Consider the following 21,738-nt stretch of genomic DNA (forward strand, 5'->3'; position numbering starts at 1 on the left):
GAGAGGGTTGCAGGTGTCTCACTCCTTCCCTTGCAGCAGGCACCTGCATAGTATGGGTTCTGTCCACTATCTACAAAAGATAAGAAAGATAAAAAGTTTAAGTTACTTTGTGGTGCAAGTACCTGCAAGTATGGTACTCGCATTGTAAAACTAATCCTAAAATGTGTACAATTTAAGAAATTACAATTGTAAAACTCATGATAAATCAGATAAATCATGTGAATAGTACTATATCAATTAATATTAAATGAACAAACCAGAGGACTCTGAAAGTAACATGATTGAGGTTAAGCAAAAATTACATGACATGCGTACATAGTAATGCAACTCAGTAAGCCAGTAATGTGATGTAAATTTACACTTAAAACTATTGTAAAGTTTTTATTCTAACATATCAATAACCTATAACATTGAAAAGGCATGTTTAATTCAAATAAACGTAAGAACAATGAATTTTACACATTTTGCAGCCTGTCTAAACTCGCAGAACAGATTAAAGGGATAGTTTACCCAAAAACCCACCCTCATTCCAAACACGTTAGCCCTTCGTTCATCTTTGGAACACAAATTAAGACATTTTCTGACTCCTCCATGGACAGCAATTTTATTACCACTTTCAAGGCCCGGAAAGGTAGTGAAGATTGTTAAAATAGTCCATGTGACTACAGTGCTTAAACCTTAATGTTATGAAGCGATGCAAAAATACTAAAAGTATTCTCGTCACATCATAGCAATAAGGTTGAACCACTGTAGTCACATGGACTATTTTAACAATGTTTTTACTACCTTTCTGGGGCTTGAAAGCAGTTATAACATTGCAGTCTATAAGCGGGATCAGAAAGCTCTCGGACTTCTTAAAATTATCTTAATTTGTGTTGAACAAAATTGTTTGGAACATCATGAGGGAGTGTAATTAATGAGAGACTTTACATTTTTGAGTGAACTAACCCTTTAATAGCTTAAGTAAACATCTTACTGCATAACTAATTCTAGCTTAAAACAAAGACAGTGTTTCGTTAGTCTGTTCTGAAGTTGGAACACAACTTACATTAGACTGACATCCATTCAAAGTCAATGAGCTTCCTGATCAGTGTACAGACTTGCTGGTTTATGTGTCCTCTCTGCCTCTTTGATTTTGTACCTGTCTCTGGGTTGATGCCCAAGAAGCACATATAAACAAAAAGACAGAGAAGAAAGATGTTAGTTTAATTCAAGTGGGATTAAAAAGGTTTCAGTTCCTAGTCATCACCTTCAGTGGGTCACTGCTGTTGCAGTACTGAGCAAAACTAAAGTTAGCTCAGTTTTAACAAGGTGACATTACTTGGATTCAATTAAACAGCAATCATTTAAATAACTTAACAGCAACTGAAAAACATTTACATCACAAGCACACAGTCAAGAATAGTCCTGCAACAAAGTAAGTTAGATGTGTGTGATTTACCCAGGCAATGCATTTGCACACAACAATTTACATAATTTACACGTACTGTTTGCAGAGGATGGAGGAAGAGCCTGTTGCCAGTCCATCTCCATGTGGCTGTTTCTGCTTGCATTCTTCCTCCTATGCTGTGTTCACACCAAACGCGAATAGAGCGTCTGGCGCGAATGATTTCAATGTTAAGTCAATGCAAAGGCGCGTTTACGCGCGTCTGGAGGTCTCGCGGCGCGAATGAAGGCGTTTAGCGCGGCGCGGAAGACGCGAATTCGCCTCATTTGCGCGTCTAGTTCGAATAGGAATACCCTTCTCCACTCATTCAACAAGGAGGAACGACTGATGTTGTCAGTGAGCAGTCAACCAGAGCTATATTACAAAAGTTCATTTTTCTATAGAGACAGGAATAAAATAAAGGACCTATATATATATATATATATATATATATATATATATATATATATATATATATATACATATTATATTATATATTATTATATATAACATATTAATAGATTGATTGAATAAAGGCCAAAGATAAGAAACGTTTCGTTTTACCCCAAACGAATTATATTTTAACTTGAACCACTAAAGAGACATCAGAGCGAGCGGCAAATGTCAGAAGATCTAGCCGAGGTGAGGCTGCTCTCGGCGGATACATGATGACGGAGCTCCCGCTGATGGCATGGAGCTCATCTCCGAGATCGGCGAAACACATTTTTTAAATAGACGCTGTCATTATAAATAAACCGCATATTTGAGTTCAAAAAACAACTACATTCTCGCCTGAAATACTTTTAAAACTACATTTCATGACACAATAACAGTAATATTTTGAAAATTATCCGAATAAAAATGGCGGTTGAAAATGCTGCGTGAACTCAGCTGGCAGAAGCCCCCCCATGACGCGAATTCGCGTCTGTTGTGAAGTTAATTTCACGCGCGAATGAAGCGAATTACTCGCGAGAATGAAGCGAATGATCTCAAAATGGTCAAGCGGCAAACTAGACGCGGTAGACGAGAATTTGACGCTCTATTCGCGTTTGGTGTGAACACAGCACTAGAATTATTACCCGTTCACAGACAAAATGGCTCCCAATATCTCCAGATGTCGACCTGTTTTACTTTAGAATAGCACAGCTAACGAAGCTCCACTAATTCAGTGATAAAAACATTTATTTTCCTATATCTTTTTTATAATAAAATGCACTTTATTTTTTCTGTTGACGAGACAGACAACGGCTGCTCCGTTTCACACACATGGCAGAAAAATATGGACGACGCCCAGATAGCTAACATTACTAATTTGAGATTAATTTATTCCACCTTTGCACAAATCCACAAGACTATAATGTGTCTAGTTGATCATAACTGTCATAATACACACATTAAGGCCACAGCTTACCTTATAACTTTATTTCCCGGTGGTAGAAAAATGCTGTGGGAAAAGAGAGAGTGCTGTTAGAGTAACGAACGTTAACTAAGAAAAGCATTAAGCAAAGCTAAAGTTCAATTTTGACGGTGTAGTTAACGTGAAGCCTCACAGTTAATAACTTAATACGGTACTACTAGCTATACACTTATTAACCAACCTGGTCTCACAGAATTCCGTGAAATGTCCACGGGCCCTTAACTCAAAATCCGTGAAATCATCACGGAATTGCCCCAAATTCCGTGACGTGGCCACGGATATATCTCCAACGCAAGTCAATGACACTGACCTTCCGTGGTCCACACACGGATACCCGTTTCAATGACGGAGTACAGAACTCGCTCAACGGACGTGCTTTCTCATTTGGAAACGCAACATTTGAAGTATTTGTTTCTTTTCCAATGCCATAATGACGTTAACCAGGCAGTTATTGTAGTTATTGCATTGTCCTGCCATCATAAAAATTCACTTTGATTCTGTTAGCCTAACTAAAATCTGTGATACGAGCACGGAGTCTGTGCTGAGATCACGGATAACTCTAACGCAAGTCAATGACACTCATCTTCCGTGGTCCACACACGGATGCAGTTTCACGGCAGTTCGTGATTTGGGCACGTAATTTAATCTATTTATTCGTGGCATGGACACGTTTATTTCGTTATTTTCGTGATTGCAGCACGTTTTTTTAAACTAATGCATTTCAATTGGAGGCATCTTTCGTGCATCAGCACGATACTTTCTGATTAATTAATTTTTTTCCCCCACAGGACAACAGAAGAAACTTACTGAAACTTTTTTTTTTAAAAATCGGAGCTTAACTTACTGTAACAAAACTGAGCAACATACTGTATTGCTGGTGACAAAAACACACATTAAAACTTTTTTTGCTGTAAAATGCACAATGGTTCTTTTTTTACTTTTTTTTATTGATTTTTATTTTTTTCATAGGCCTAGATTTTTTTTTAATTACAGATATCAATATCAAGTCCTTGACACATAACTGTAACACATTTTCACATTTAGAAACAATATAGTTTAAATAAAAAGAAAAAATAAATAAATAAATAAATAAATAATCTAGCAGAGATCTTTTTTTTTTTTACTTTAGACTCTAAAGTTTAAAGTTTTTATTAAGGTTATTGTAAAGGCTGCTTAAAAATGCTGTTGCTGATGACCCGCTGATCGCTGTCAGATTCAGCGATATGAATGTCCGCGTTGGATTGTGGCTAATGGGCTTAGAATGAGCCCCGCTCGGCCCGTGTTCTGGCTTACTGTAATATTTCACCGGTAATAAGACCGAAATAATATAATTAAAATAAAGAAATGAATGAATACAATGATAACATCTAAATAAATGTTGATAGATGTAGCCTTATAGTTTTAAAAATATCAATAAACAGCAAATCAACACAGCTTCGAAATAATAACCGAAAGAGACCTAAATAATAATAATACATAATTAATATACTACAGCGCCGCCACTCCCACCACGCGCATCACGCGCTTTGCGTCAACCCATTCACTCCCAAAGCGTCAAAAACTGAAGGCTGGTCAAGCGCCTCTAGCGTCACTGACATGAGATGTTTATCGCTATGAAATCACGTTCAAGAAGTCTCATTCAGCACACATCGCGATACTTGCCATCAGTTTACAAGAGCCGCAGGTGGGGTGAGTAGTAGTAAATATGCTCTTTTAATGCCTGTTATAAAATGTATTCTGTCTTCTTTATTAATCAGATGAGCGCCTTATGTTTACTCTCTGTATTATATCGGTCATCCGAGGCTGTCTTTGAGTTTCATTGTGTTTAACTAAATGAACACAGCTGCTAACTGGGGTGATTAAACTCTGTCACGTGACGTGCCATAGACCTGGGATCCGTTTTATATTCATTTCAGGTTCAAAGATGGAAGTTGTATTTGTAGTAAAATCATGGTAACCATGACACCTACAATAGTAGGTCAAACCCAGTAAACAAGACATTTACCATGTTTTTTACCACAGTAACTGTAGTTTTACTATGGTTTCGTGATAGCACAATAATCACCAAAATAACTATAGTTGTACCACTGTAATGATAGTGTTTAAATGTGCTTTTATATGACATATTTCACAGTAATCACATTTACTGTACCATGCTTGTAATACCTTTCTAATGTAAATAAAAAAAAACACATTTTTCCCATCTTGCAGTTCATTCATATTAGTTTATATCTTAAATATTTTGCTCACAGATCACTATTAACATTCTGTATATAATTCTGTTTTATTTTCTCTCCCCTTGTATTTATTTTTTAGCTGAAAAGATGTAAAGGAAGCAGTCAGCCCAGTCATGTTTGTGGAGAGGTATTCCTTCAGAAATGGAGAAGACAGAAAGCTGCAGAGGCAGGTTGGTCTGTGACTGTGATAGTTTGTCCCTTTTATCAAACATTCCTGCTGTTATCATTTGCACAGCATTTGTTGTTTCTTAAACTGTTGTACGGTCCAAATACCCACACTTGCCATCTTTGCACATTTCCTTTATTTGGCCCAAGTGAGCATGAAGACCACAAGTGTGTGTCGATCTTAACATGACAAAGTTCGTTTCAACTTTGCATTTTAAAATAAACTTCTAAATGTTTTTCCAATAGTCCCTATTAAAGATGACAATTTAATTTGTGGTGCTTCTAATTAAGTGATAAAAAGAAGTTACAAATGATGTACAAAATAAATATACTTTTCTGTGCACCAAGAAAACGTGCAACACTTTGTTTTACTACTAAATTATTCTCAATATCTAATTATTATTATTAATATTTCACATACATTGGAAAGGTTTGCGTGACCTCCTGTGAGATCTCTGCAAAAAGTCTCACGATTAATTCCAAAACATGATGCATGATGGGATACACTAAGCGTTGTAAAGCGCTCCGGTGCAGTATTGGAGAGGTTTAGTTTGTGTTAAGGATGCTGCGCTTTGGCATTATTAAGACCTGGGACAGTATTGTGCATGCACTGTCACGTACACACACTCTCAAGGGACCTCAAGTGTGGGTATTTGGAAAGGGGAAAAGTCTTTAAAATGATCCCTAAATACAGTCGCACATCAAAGTCTTAATAATTCACTAATTCAATTTAACACTTGTATGATATTGTACAAGCCCCTGGACAATCTCATCTGACACTGTCACAATATTGGAAAATCACACAGTCAGAAAGTTTATATTGTTCATTGGCTTCTCATTAAATTACTTCAAATAAGCCCCATCAGTTCATGTTCCCACTATACGTGATCTCCACGAGTAGAAATGCTAGTTTAATGTGTCACGTGATATATATTAAATCTTTGATTAATTTGTCAGAACCAGATCAATTACACTACTGATAACAGCCCTATTAGCATGTATTAATTTTTAAACCAACTCATATGAATATAGCTTGCTATTAATGACTTATACAGCAATTAATTATACAGCATCTTTGCAGAGGATGCTTTCATGGTCTAAAAAATAATGTATAAGTAATGAATAAGTTGCATGTAATGAAATAATATTTCTGTCTTACAGGATTGTTTGCAGATAATGCTGTTCTTCTTTTTCAGAAGTTTTTGGGGAGCCAACCCTCACACACCTTCCTAAAAACTAAAAGAGCTATTACTGAGTCTCAGTGAATCTTGCCATGATCAGCTCTTCCCAGGTACCTTTTTTTTTTAATATTTTTGAATTAACATTTACTCATCAAATGCTCTGGTCTGAATCTTACTTTAAATTAACTTAATTATATGTTTAATGAGCAATATTAATTACACACAGAGTAAGTAGAGATTATCTTGTTTCACAGAAGAGAAGGAAGACCAAGGAAATGATTTGCTCAGGATGAGGAATGAAGACGGCCATCTTGTGCTCAAACAAACAGAAGTCCACTGGTATGTGTGTGTTGAAGCAATGCTGTGTTATGTGTTACAGCACTTTATGATGATCTCTCACAGGTCTGGTCATGTCAGCCGTGATTATTCTTTCCAATGTTTTTATTGTTATGTTATTTTATTTGATACAGCTATTATAATTATAGCATGTTAGCAAAGTGTGACTGAAACATTTTTAATCTTAAGTTTTTAAAAAACACTACCTGTTTTTCTTAAAAGCATACAAGTGCCATAAAAGTGGTTTAATTGATATAAACACCAATTGACATTATCTCATTGTTTTGTAAATGTTGTGTTATAAATTGTGGATTGATATTTGATTGGTTTGAAGCAAGGCCTTACACTCCACAGACTAAAACACATTTGTGAGAGAAGTCAGGAACTTTGGAGAAAGATTCTAGAGGAAGAAAACACATTTACTGCAACATTAGATCAATTCTAGAGTCTCTGAGAACTACACATGCTAATGGAGTCTCATGAGCAAGACCTTTGCCTCTGTAATTTTTTCTTAATTCTTGCAGAATTAAATTGTTTATTGCAATACTTTAACAATTTCACTTTGCACAGATGATCTCATCAGCCAAATGAGGGGTTTTGATCAAGTGATGCTCTTGAAAGGAGTGAAAGAAGAGGATGTGGTAAATTGTCTTCAGAGAAAAGGCTTCTCAAAAGGTCTTAAAACAGCTTGAAGAATGGTAAGTGTACAGTACTACAAGGGTCATAGTTGCTCACCCTGCTAAAATCACACAGAACATAAGCTGAGCTCTCTGTCCATTAAACAACTTCATCTGGATTGTTTGTTACACTTTGACCAGGTCTGGGATCTTAGGACTGAGAGATCCTCTGGCTGAGAACATGCTACACCACATCGGTGCTGGATATCAACCACAAACTGTTTCCAGACACGAGAGAAGAAGATCACGATGGGGAGATGAAACCAGTTTAGATGTGATGATAAGGAATCATTATTTTCTGGAACAGTCCCAGCGAGCAAGAAGTAGTCTAGTAGACGTCTAAAAGACGTCATTCTTAGACATCCAGAAAACGTCCTCACAGGAGCCAGAATGAAAGTTTTTTTGACGTCTTTTCTGGACGTTGTTTAGACGTAAATTAAAGACGTGATAATGACGTCATTTTTAGATATCCACTAGACGTCTTTTCTGGACATTGTATAGACGTCAATTAAAGACGTGCTAACGACGTCATTCTTAGACATCCAGAAGACGTCCTCACAGGAGCCAGAATGAAAGGTTTTTTGACGTCTTTTCTGGACGTTGTTTAGACGTAAATTAAAGACGTTGTACAGACGTAGTTGTTAGACATCCAGAAGACGTCCTCACAAGAGCCAGAAAGATAGTTTTTTTGATGTCTTTTTAGGACATTATTTAGATGTCAAAAACGTGCTAAATATGTAATCTTTAGACAGCCAGAATAAAAGTTGTATTAGATGCGTTTTCTGTAGAAATGTCAAAGATGACTGTTAAAGACTCGTATTAACATGGAAATCCTATCTGGACATATTTGCAAGGATCAAAATTCAAAAAAATGTTTGCTTCAAACAGTGGCATTGAGTGAGTTAGTTCTCACTGAGAAAAACCCAGTTACTCATTGTTAATGGTTGTCGTGTCATGAAACTGCAGACAGACCATAGACCTAAATTATTTGAAAGAATATGGATTAAATTGAATATTCAATTGAATAATTGTTTAGTTTATATACTAGTCTTGCATTTTTGTATCTTATCAATATAATTGTAATAAACTGCTTACCATTTTCCTGTAAACCAAACTGATCACTCCAAGAAATCATCTAAATTTCAAAATATATTTTTATTACTAATATTTAGTAAAACTTAAAACCAGAACAGCAGTATAAATTAAAACAATAACACACTAATACTTAAAACGAGAACAGAAAGTATAAATTAACACAATAACATAATAAAACTTAAAAGTCAGAACAGTAAAGTAATAAATAAAAGTGCTATAAAATTTTGTACTATTAGCACAGTGTATTTATTTATTTATAAGCACCACCCCGACTCTCCCAGGGGCATGTTTAAGGTGGTCCGATGCAGCCGACTTTATCTGGGCCTCTGTGGCAGCTGCATCCCATTTCATGACAGCATCTACAATCAAAGCAAAGAAATCCTGTGTAAAATAAATCAATTCAAACGCCACTGTTGTGGTTTAGCTTGCAGCAGAGATACATATTATGCTTAGATGAAAATTTGAGTAACAAATCAATTAAATGAAATAGATAACAAATTAAGTAAAATTACATCAAGCCTGATATTAAGCATTCCACACAAATTTTTTTAAAATTACCATAATATAAATTCTTACCTTTTATTGCTGAAAACAATTTCTTGTCTTCGAGACCAATTTTCTCTTTTTTGCCCTTCCCCTTCAAATTAAATAGTGTCATTAGGTGGTTGGTGAAGAGCCTAATCCAATCCAAGACAAAAATAATATGCAATTATTCCACCACACGCAGAATTGTCTTCAAATTAAAAAACAAAAAAAAACAGTGATTTTGATAGAGCATTGGCATTATACACAGCCACACTATTTTTACCTTCATCAAATCGCCTGAAAAGACACTATACAATATAACCATACAGATCTCTACATACATTAGACCTCTTAGCTGAGAAGCACATAGGGATTCATAAATTAGCCAGTGTCAGCCTTAGGCTGGCTACACAAATTGGCTGCGTCGCATGAGCCTGGCGTTTCTGTTTTGTGGCGGCTGCGTTGCATTTTCTATGTCTTTGCACACCAGAAACATGTCTGACGCTGCGCTGCTAGCCTTGTCTGTACACACGCATGTTTCCAATTGATTTACTGCAGTAGCACACTTCATGTTAAACATAAAAATATACTGATTTGATTTGAAGACAACTTTGGAAGTACTGACTTTTATTCAAGTATTTAATAAAAGTATTGCATTTTTATGTCAAAACCTAGACACTTTCAAACAACATGTAATCGCGTGAAAAATAAGCGTCGGTTCTATTTCTAGTATGCATGCGTTTTCGGTGCGGCATTCTGGGATTGGAGCCAGGCAAAGCCACGGTGCCACTGCAAATTAGCCTTAGGAAGAAATTTCTTTTGGTGTAACATACATGTTCAAAAGTTGTTTTAGTCGTACAACAGAAAACTCAGATTGGACAGATAGTCTAGCTAGCTGTATGGATTTACCCTGCAGAGATCTGAGGAGCAATTTACATAAATCGACAGAGCTTAAATTTATTTTAAAGGGGCATTCCACCCATTTGAACATTGTTTTTTATTTAAAGTGGGTCATATATGTAGTCGAAATGTAAAATAAATTTTTAATTTGGTGCCTTCGTGATCGAGGAAAGACAAAAAATAACTTCAGGACGCATTTGTATGAAAGACAACAACTCCCACAATGCACCACATTGCACAGCTCCGCAAGCCACTCCCACTAATCCAGAAAGCGCATATCTGCCTATAAGAGAAATCACTCTTCCGTCTACAAGGCTAGCTACCACCAGAGCTTGAAATTAGGGGAGAAATCCGTTATTTACCTCTTACACTTCCTCCTACAATGACGCAAAATGACGATTTTTGCGTCATTTTTAGGAGGAAGTGTAAGAGGTAAATAACGGATTTCTCCCGTTTCAGGGGAAAAAGAAAGAGTGTTGCACGACCATTCAATAGTATGACTGGGTTTCTAACAATGCAAAGCTTAATGCAAATGGGTGGAGTGTCCCTTTAAAGAAAGATAACAGACATCTGGCCGAAAAGAGTGAAATCTGGTGGAATTTCCTCTCATGCCCTCTTTTGTCCGTGAGCCCCTGTCTGTCTCTCCTTCTCCCTCTCTTAATCCTCCTGTTATTGTTGTTGGAAACCAGAAATAATGCTTTTTTATTCAACGTAGGGAATAAAACAGGGAAGTAAACCACTGCATTTTATTTTAATGACCATCCGTTTAAATAAAAGTGCATATGTCATCTCTAAGGTGGATTTGACTTACAAATTTAGCCATTTTCATAAAATATATGATATACAGTTTATCTTTTAGCACCATTTAGCCAAAAAACACCAAGATATAAAACTATCCATATTGCCAAGCCCTAGTGCACAGTCCTGCTCTTTACTTAAACCAACAACTAAACCAAACTACCAAATGAAAACAGATTGGGGATCTGTGTCTGTTAAGTTAATATGTAAATAAATACCTGTCCATCACTTTGTGCGTGCAGTCCTTCACATCTTTCCCACCCACTCTTGCCAGCTGACAAACCTATAATTAAAAAAACACATGAAAATATATTAATGGTAAAAAATTGAGAACAGGGTCCAGTTGTTTGCTGCCCTAAAAAACATCACATGTAAACCATACAAAAATCATATGTATAATCATGAAATAATTGAAAGATTTTAACTCAAATATAAAAAAAATCCCAAAACATTTTATCAGCAGGTAAATACAAAAAGCTGAAAGAATTTGCTGGATCGATATTGAAATGTATCAATATATAAGATCTCTGCTGTATTACTCTGTTGCATATATTTTCTGGCATAAAATGCGACTCAGGGTGTGTCTCCTTACAACAAAATTAGCACGCATAATCTTTCGGAAGCATATCACCCTGACTGACTTGCAGCTTGGCAAAACAAAAACTTCCAACATTTTAATTAAAAGAAATACACTACAGTTTATACAAATTTTATTATAATAAGCAAAACTTCAGTTACCTAAGACATCACCTACCACTGCAGATGTGTTCTGTACTGAAGTGAAAAGTGGAAATAAGACCTGTTTTCCGGTTAGAACGTTCGGTGTTCCGCATAGCCCCCTATTGGCATTAGTCAAGTCCTAATTAGTCAAGTTAGTGCTGGGCGGTTTGACCAAAAATTTATATCACGTTTTTTTTTTTTTTTTTTTTTTATGATGACAGTTTTCCGGTTTATGACGTTTTTTTATTTTATTTTCATGCATAGTCAGGTGTTCAATGCATTTTCTACTCATTGAGAGAGGAATTACTGCAGTAAATTGATTTAGGATGGTCTATTTTACTGTCATTAGTGAATATTGTAGAATATTTCCACACTAGTAAAACAGGTTTGCATGGCCCCAGAAAATTATGCTGTTGCTTACAAATAAGAGCCAGTCATGCTTCTAATGAAGTGAGGAATCAGAATGCAAAGACAATTGTAGTCAAAATTCAGAACTTTAACTTTTCAAATTTCACTTCTTTTTTATTTTTTATAAAAAACCAATACAAAAAAATAGAACAACTTGCAATACAGGTACATTACACAGTATTCAAGTAAATCTAAAAAGGAAATATAAAACAAGTGACTTAGTGAAGTTACAATTTGCATTAATATTACATACACTATCACACATACAATCTCGCTCTTTTAATAAGTGTTTATGTTGAGAGGAATGGATTCCGAATGGCTACTGTTCTCTGTCATTTTACATTGTTTCTGTGTTTAGCGTGAAAGCTCACGTGATTGCCACCAACTCGGGATAAAATTTGTGCAGGACAGTCGTGCCGTGTACCGGCTGCATTGATGCGAATGTGTGCAATATCTCACGACCTCCCAAGTGTCCGAACTTGCAGCGTGTACATCCGTAACACCAGAACACTGCCGTTTGTTTACCCTCACCACTGCTTGCAATCGCTGAAGTGCAACATTTTAAAGGGTCCGTCTGAAACAGTGTCGTGTGGCGCAGTGCAACGTTCCGACTTCCGAACGTTGTGTACTTGAATACATCAGTTTGGCGGTTTATTAAAAATTAACATCGTAACGAAAATATACAGCGGCTTTCGGTATGAACTGGTTTACCGCCCAGCACTAAGTCAAGTCAAGTCAGGTTTATTTATATAGCGCTTTTCACAATACGTATTGCCCCAAAGCAGCTTCACAGTACCAAATTAAAGGTAATAATGTAACAAGGTTTATTTCTAGTGGAAAAACACAATGTGATAATGTCTATGTTTATTAAGGATAATCAATAGGATTGTAAGCTCATTAGAGGTTGAAAACTTCTTACCAAGGTTTCAAATTTGTTTTTATCCAGAAGAGAAGCCTCCTCCCTCTCGAACTCTTCCAAGGTGTTAATCTTTCTGATCTCAATGCTAGATTTAGGCATGCTCCTCTGGAGTTTTTTGACCTCATCAGTGAGAGTCACCAGCTTTGTCAGCACTATTTTTTGGAATTCTGGCAATAATGAGAAATTAAGAAAAATAATAATAATTACTCACTATAATCATGGTTCTCTGGTAACAGCAAGGCATTTCAGTAAAAGTGTGCTCTCTAGCAATCCTAGAAAAATGAATAACTATTCAATTTGTTACATAACACTATTTAACAGGTAAACTTTAACCCTGTATTTGACAAATCAGTTGTATTAAATAACAATTTTATTAAGAGATGGTTCTAGACTAAATGTCATAAATGCCAAAGCAATAAGATGAAAACCTGAAGTCTGATTCACCAGTTACAAAGAGAATGTAATGTTAATACATAAGTAATTAGTCTGGGTGTTACATGAAAATATTCTTGTACTTACTCGCTTCTGACAGGGGGAATGTGGTTGGCACATCCCTATTATAACTGGACTTTTCATGTGAAAGACCTAAGCAGGAAAGAAAAAAGTGTGTGAAGCGATCAATATATTTAGAACACTTGTACAATGTGCCTCATTAAGTGATACAACCAATGACATTCACCATCTATGGACCTACTTTCCACAGCCTGGGACCTGGGTACACCTGAGAAACCCAAACCACCAACATTAGTTATTCAGTATGAATAGTATTATTCATGCTAATTTGATATTCAATAAGACAAGCCAAATGTAACTGGCAATACTCACGACTGCTTGAATTGTCCCGGCCCACAGACCTGGATGAACCTGTGCAACCCAAATGTAGCCATTATCAATAGTGCAAATTACCCATGCTAATTTAATATTCAATAAAACACAACTGTGCCTGGCTATACTTACAACTAATTGAACTGTCCCGGCCCACAGACCTGGACCTGGATCTGGACGAATCTGTGGAACCCAAAACTGAAACATCATTTTGTCATGACCAATTAGTAACCTGCATGCTGATTTGAAAATTTAAAAATGAAAAGTTTAACTCACCACTAGTTGACCTGTCGAAGTCCAAAGACCTGGGTGTGCCTAAGCAATGCAGAGCAGAAACAAACATCAGTGATTCTTTATCAACAGTCCAAGTGACCAGCCTGCAATATTCAGCAATGAAAGGCTATACTCACGACTAGTTGTCCTGTCACGGCCCACAGACCTGGGTGAACCTAAGCAATGCAGAACAGAAACATCAGTCAGTCATGATCAACATTATTAGTAACCTGCATGCTGATTTGAAAATTTAAAAATGAAAAGTTTAACTCACCACTAGTTGACCTGTCGCAGTCCAAAGACCTGGGTGTGCCTAAGCAATGCAGAGCAGAAACATCAGTGATTCATTATCATTAGTCCTAGTGACCAGCCTGCAATATTCAGCAATGAAAGGCTATACTCACGACTAGTTGTCCTGTCACGGCCCACAGACCTGGGTGAACCTAAGCAATGCAGAACAGAAACATCAGTCAGTCATGATCAACATTATTAGTAACCTGCATGCTGATTTGAAAATTTAAAAATGAAAAGTTATACTCACGACTAGTTGACCTGTCACGGTACGCAGAACTGGGTGTGCCTAAGCAATGCAGAGCAGAAACATCAGTGATTCATTATCATTAGTCCTAGTGACCAGCCTGCAATATTCAGCAATGAAAGGCTATACTCACGACTAGTTGACCTGTCACGGCCCACAGACCTGGGTGAACCTAAGCAATGCAGAACAGAAACATCAGTCAGTCAATATCAAGTGTTAGTAACCTGCATGCTGATTCGATAATTTAAAAATGAAAAGTTATACTCACGACTAGTTGACCTGTCACGGCCTGTAGACCTGGCTGTACCTAAGCAATGCAGAGCAGAAACAAACATCAGTGATTCTTTATCAACAGTCCAAGTGACCAGCCTGCAATATTCAGCAATGAAAGGCTATACTCACGACTAGTTGTCCTGTCACGGCCCACAGACCTGGGTGAACCTAAGCAATGCAGAACAGAAACATCAGTCAGTCATGATCAACATTATTAGTAACCTGCATGCTGATTTGAAAATTTAAAAATGAAAAGTTATACTCACGACTAGTTGACCTGTCACGGCCTGTAGACCTGGGTGTGCCTAAGCAATGCAGAGCAGAAACATCAGTGATTCATTATCATTAGTCCTAGTGACCAGCCTGCAATATTCAGCAATGAAAGGCTATACTCACGACTAGTTGTCCTGTCACGGCCCACAGACCTGGGTGAACCTAAGCAATGCAGAACAGAAACATCAGTCAGTCATGATCAACATTATTAGTAACCTGCATGCTGATTTGAAAATTTAAAAATGAAAAGTTTAACTCACCACTAGTTGACCTGTCGCAGTCCAAAGACCTGGGTGTGCCTAAGCAATGCAGAGCATTGTCATTGTTCTCTGTATTGACAGCACTCCAAATGTACAAAAAAATGAGCTCAATGTTAGAATTGACCGGAGTTCTCCTTTAACTTAGTTGACATGTAGCTGCTAGTTGAAAAGTTACTAGTTAGTAGACTGTCTAAAGTGGACTATCAAAATAAAGTGTAACCAAAAAAACTTTATGATATTTTGAAAAACACTCACTATTGGTATTACCCTATTATAACAATGTTATACTTACAAAGTCCTTGATGGGACGTCGACTCAAGTGCAACACTGTGAGACAGCGACACGAGGAGCTAGCTTAAGTAGCTAGCGCGTCCATTTATAGGGAAAACAAATTGAATTACTTAACGTTAGCTGAACCGGGACTAACGAAAAAAAACTTTGATAACATTTCGAAAAACACTCACTATTAGTATTACCATATTATAACATAATGTTACTTACAAATTCCTTGATGGGGACGTCGACTCAAGTGCAACACAGTGAGACAGCGACACGGAGACTAACGTTAAGCGATCTTAAACGTTCGTCCATTTAGAGGGAAAAAAAAACACTTGAATTACTTAGCTGAACCAACTGGGACTAACGAAATAAAAACATTATAATAACATTTCGGGAATCGCTCACTATTAGTATTATCAATAGTATAACATACTTACAAAGTTCTTGATGGGGACGTCAAGTGTAACACGATACAGCTAAAAGCCTTGGTGCAGAATGCGGCGGAGCATGCTGCGCGGACTGCAGTCACATATATCCGTCCGCCACAGAACTGATAAACTTGTATTCCGAGCATGTTTGATCATTATATAAATCATGTTATAAAAGTTAAAAAAAAAATCAAAGTAATTGACACAGTTTGTATTTTTTATTATCACTATAAAGGTAGAACTATTTTTCACATGGGATCTAGGGAATCTTCTTGAAACCGGAAGGTGTACCCAATAAAACCGCCTTTTCCACCACACTTTTAAGAACAAAAACGAAAGGAAAAAAAAAAACACTCTTATCCGAAAAACATCTATGCTTATCACTTTTAAAAATATATAATTTTACTAATTAGCATACACGTCATAAAAAAACACCAAAACAATAAACTATAAAATAAATTGACATTTGTAGGAGTATGGGTGAAATTTATTTTATATTTGGGCTTGCCCATGTTGCTGAAGGGGTCAAGGTGGTCAGAACAGCGCTCTTTTGGAACCCCAGGCCTTTAAAAATAACTTAAGGCCAAATATGTGGAAATTTACCCATCACCCTCAAACAAAGACAATGACAAATGGAAAAAATACAATAAATAAATAACTTTTTCTAGAATAAATAATTTAAAAACTTTAGAATAATAGTCGGACTGGAAGTATTTGTGTCAACGTCTACCATTCCCACTTCCCAAAAATCATGTGGTTATAACTCACATTATCAGTTATTGTTTGGTTTATTCCTCGCCTTGAATTTGAGGGACCAGATCTGTCAATTTGTGCCAACCTGCCTGTATCCTATAGGCCTACCTCTCAGAGATGATCAGATCATAAAAAATCATTAGTCATCCTGCCACTGCTTTCCCCATTGTGACTGACCTGCCTAAGTTTAAAAGAGCAAGGTGACCAAAATAATAAAATTATGTAGAGGGTTGAATGCAATACAATTGTGATATTGACAAGGAACTAGCGTCAACTATGGCGTCGCTCCTACAGTGTTGTGACCGTTTCGGAGTGATATATGATAAGTCTAATTTTGAAGATCTAATTTCAAAATGTTACTGCATATTGTAGTGTTTTTTTGCAAATTCAGTGACTACTCCACACAGCTGATCAACACAGGACCAGTTGACCATGTTCTTGGCCTCCGTCACCTTGACACGAATTAGGGTTACTCATTTTTGGAGGTGCACACCAAAGGAGAAGCTTGTTTATTTTGGAACTGTCTTTCACGTGGATATTTTGGTGGTACATTTTGTAAATTTTTATAAAATATTATGTGAATCCTAACTTTGAATTTAAATGTTTTCATGAATGTAAAAAGAAAATTGATAATTTTTAAATCTGAAAAAATTCTGTTAGCTAAATGTATTCACAAATGTAAATTTTATGCAGCCCTTTTTTTAAAGATTTAAACATGAAATGAAAATATATTTTGAGTATTGAGTTCTATAAGAAAAACTTAAAAGCCATACAGGCTGCGCAGTGTTTAAGGACCTTAATCTGGAATGAAAGACTTTAGGAAATTGGACTGAGGGACTCTGGAAATGTTATAACAATGATGATGGTTGTTTTTTTTAACAGCCTTTTGATTATAGTGGGCAGGCCACAGTGGCCGGCCTTTAACATATTTTCAATCATTAAATCTGGATGTTTACGAATGTTTAGATTGTGGCAAAATTGGACATCTTTATTCACATAATTTGTCGAATAATTCTGGATGTCAACGTACAGATTATAACCATATGAACGTATTTCCTCAACTAGTTCTGGCTGTCAGTGGACGTTTAGATTATGGCCAGATTGAACATCTTTATTCACATTTATGGACCGTTTCTGGATTTTGTTGTAGTTTCAGTCTTTCAATCAATCTTTCTGGCAAAATGACTTCAGAGATCTTTGATGCCAGAAACAATTAGACTTTATTTGAACAAACAAAGCCGAGCGCCTCCTGCAGAAAGGACACTCCAGTTCTGTGGGGTTTCACAGATAATATACCCACATCCCTTCCAAATATGGTCACCTCCTTTAGATTATTTTTGGGTGAGACTTTGTACCAGGTGTCTTTACTGAAATAACATTCTCAGGCCTTGGTTTTCAGGCCTTTGCTACCAAAGTCAACCAAAGTCATACACACAAAGGGAATAAATAATAGTGTACAAATGTAGGCCTATAAGTAAATTGCTTATTTTCTAAATAATAAAATCTTCAACATTGTCAACGGACGTCCAGATTATAGCCTATGAACGTCTGTTCAGTGGACGTTTAGATTATGGCCGGATTGGACATCTTTATTCACGTCATTTATGGACTGTTTCTGGATGTCAACGGACGTCCAGATTATAGCCAGTATGAACGTCTTTTCTGAACTAGTTCTGGCTGTCAGTGGACGTTTAGATTATGGCCAGATTGGACATCTTTATTTGCGTCATTTATGGACTGTTTCTGGATGTCAACGGACGTCCAGATTATAGTCAGTATGAACGTCTTTTCTGAACTAGTTCTGGCTGTCTGTGGACGTTTAGATTATGGCCGGATTGGACATCTTTATTTGCGTCATTTATGGACTGTTTCTGGATGTCAACGGACGTCCAGATTATAGTCAGAATGAACGTCTTTTCTGAACTAGTTCTGGCTGTCTGTGGACGTTTAGATTATGGCCGGATTGGACATCTTTATTCATGTCATTTATGGACTGTTTCTGGATGTCAACGGACGTCCAGATTATAGTCAGTATGAACGTCTTTTCTGAACTACTTCTGGCTGTCAGTGGACGTTTAAATTATGGCCAGATTGGACATAAATTCACAGTGTCATGAATCGACTAATTCTGGCTGTCAATGGACGTTCAAATCATGGCCTGGACGGACGGACGTGATATCAACCTGTTTTGTACGTCCACAGACGTCGCTTGCTCAGTGGGAAACAATTATATATTTGAATCAATAAAATGCTGAAAACTTGTTGGTATTTGCTCCATATTTCAAACAAAAGCCAATGCACAAAATTAAATAAATAATATGTTAAATAATATTTTCACACGGAAATCGGGAATCTGAATGAATTTCGAACAGATTCTTTGAAATTTGAATTAATTCGCGGAAATGAATCAAAGTTGCAACTCAAACGCTTTTCAAATCAAGTTTAAATCAGAGATGCTGATACAACCCAGAGGGAAGAGTTGCTTGGAAGATGACGCAGTGTTTTGGAAACTTGACCAAATAAAAATAGCGATGCATCTATACGATGTTGCTTTACGCATCATAGATATGCAGTGAATATTTCGACATATCGCCCAGCCCTAGTTGAGTGTGTAGAGTTCAGTCAGTGATGGGTTAAATAAGCGCGAGCTGAAGGGCTCATCATATCTGAGGAAGCAGGAGGAAACGCGCGCGCTCAACATTTGCGCTCCGGTCCTCCAGCGCGACGCGTCTCTTTGCAACGCGCAGGAATCCGCGCATCACTCTGCTCGCTTCAGCTCTGTGTGGATGTGTCTGTAACACCGAGAGCCTCAGATTCAGATTCGCAGAGAGCTGCTGGTCTCTGGCGGGTCCATTTGGATGCTGGTCCCCGGAGCCACGTCCTTCCCAACAGGCTGAGCACGAAGCCCGGCCATCACTGGATATAAATGACAGATCCAAGTGTGAGTGACTTCAGTGCACCGAACCAGAGGCTGCATGGGAGATGAACGCAGCCGCCAAACACCAGCCTGATCTGCTAGAGAGACCCGCCAGCCTCCTGGTGCCAACATGGGTAAGAGCTCAACTTCATGCGCTGATCACAGATCACAACACCAGCTACTTTCTGGTTTAGAGTATATGCATGGGAAATGTCATATAAATGGGTTGTCATACATGGGTTTAGATTGCTAGAGTAACTTGCTTAACTAACTTCGGGATCACCGAGGTGCTGTGAAATAGGCTACACGTTGTGGAGATGAATAATATAGATAAGATTATACTAATATCAGTGCTGTTTTATTGTCTTTGAGTGCACTTTTTGTCACTTATGCATATGAAAAGATGGTTGGTTGCAGATCTTTTTATATTATTGTACTCTGTTGCATTGCACATACGATCTGATTAATTATTGACATGATTTGAAAGGATAACTAGCTTCTTGCAGCTTTTAAGGGTTTATTTGAGCTTATTTTTAGGCAGATAAGTTTTATTTTATCTTTGAGTTCACCTTATACTGTGTGCATTTTATAAAGGTGCTTTGCAGATATAAAGTCAGCCAATTATTTTGTATCTGGATGATATGGTCAACATTTCTGAGCACATTATGGTTATGTAATATATTGACATTTTTGCACTTAAAATAAGGTGCAAAGTCAGTCCATTTCAGAGTATGATGATTAGGTTTTTAATGGAATTTAGGGTTTGTTGGTGTAAGAGGGTCAGATAATGAGCTTTTAATGTAAAATAAAAACCTTTTTATAGGTATTTATTTTTTTTGCAACAGCATTGGTGATTAAAAACAACAACAATAAAACCATGCAGGAAATGTTGCATAATTGACTGAACAAATCCTAGAAGATTTGAGGTAACAGTGTAATCTCAAGGCAAATGAGTTTTTTGTGCTATTGTTCTCATTTGCTGTATTCCTCTTTGTGGAGATAATGATGTGTGACAGCGTGGAGTAGCTTCATTCACACTATTCTTGAGGTGTTCGGAGATGTCCTCTCAAAGGATTTCTTGCCGAATGCACTGAAGCTGCTGTTAAAGATTGCTGCTTGCCTGCTTTATTTGTTTTAACATGTTCTGTCCTATATTTCTGGTGCCCGTTTGTGGTTTTTCTTAATTGGTAAATGGAGTCTTGCCCGTTGCACTGCGTTACGCCTTTATCAGATTGGAGGGGTTTGAAGGGTTTCCTGAGGTATCGATAAATGCTGGCTCACTGATTTTGGATTTGAGAGGAACTTGCAGTTTTTGCCCCAAAACAGAACCTCTGGGAAACCTTCAAGAGACTGGATGTCTGTAAGAACAGAAATCAATGAAAATTGTACATTTTTCCCCATGAATTTGTTCCTGAGCTGCATCCAGTTACTGAAATCGTTCAGTTTATTCCTACTCAGAGAACATAGTTATTAAGAGATCAGTGTATTGTCATTTCATTGAGAAACACAGCGTATAGCAGTTATTCTCGTTTTGTTTTTGTGTCCCAGAGGAGTACAGATGGGATTTGTAGGCTTCGCCTTTGATCTGATTCTGATCTTTCAGGTGAACTTGTGGACGTGTGATCGTCATGAATGCAGTTGAGTGAATGATGAGGGTTGCCAGGTCTGCATGATAAAGACTTGCTCAAAACTCAAACTATACCATTTATTATGTCCGTATTATGCATTTCAGCTTTCTTTGTTCTGCAGGGCTAGATAGCAATATTAAACATGCAAAAACCCTCAAGTTCATTGTGAGAAAACAAAACCCAACAGCATAATCATTGCTAGATGTCTTGTAATATTTAAGAAGCTTTAGAGGATTGCTCGGATGATGTAAGTACTTACAGTACAGTGCTGCTCTTTCCATTTTCCTAAAGATTCACATGCCAATAGAATAGAAATTATGTAAGTTTTATTATTTCATTTGTTTTTTTACCGAAAACTGAAAAATACTCATATAGGCCTATGCATATTTTTACCTGTAATTTGTGGTTTAAGTACTAGAATGCTTTTTACAACAACCAAACCTTGAAAAACATATGCAATTTTTTGTTTATATTTACTTATATAATA

At 36.9% G+C, this 21,738-nt stretch overlaps 1 protein-coding gene and 1 long non-coding RNA gene across 2 annotated transcripts in view; both read left to right on the forward strand.

The window, feature by feature from the left end:
* Window positions 1-5,036: 5,036 nt before the first annotated feature.
* On the forward strand, window positions 5,037-7,715 carry LOC132113140 (uncharacterized). Its single transcript, XR_009425089.1, has 5 exons — window positions 5,037-5,250; window positions 6,407-6,536; window positions 6,681-6,765; window positions 7,333-7,460; window positions 7,581-7,715. It is a non-coding gene; the product is annotated as an uncharacterized LOC132113140 (long non-coding RNA).
* Window positions 7,716-19,388: 11,673 nt separating this feature from the next.
* LOC132112360 (gamma-2-syntrophin-like) overlaps window positions 19,389-21,738 on the forward strand; it is a 79,234-nt gene continuing 76,884 nt past the window's right edge. The window contains exon 1 of the mRNA XM_059519802.1: window positions 19,389-19,757. Coding sequence (XP_059375785.1) covers window positions 19,689-19,757 — 69 coding nt within the window. The 5' untranslated portion in view covers window positions 19,389-19,688. The remainder of the gene's footprint in view (window positions 19,758-21,738) is intronic.

The sequence above is a fragment of the Carassius carassius genome, chromosome 32 (assembly GCF_963082965.1).
Source record: "Carassius carassius chromosome 32, fCarCar2.1, whole genome shotgun sequence".
Classification (NCBI taxonomy): Eukaryota; Metazoa; Chordata; class Actinopteri; order Cypriniformes; family Cyprinidae; genus Carassius; species Carassius carassius.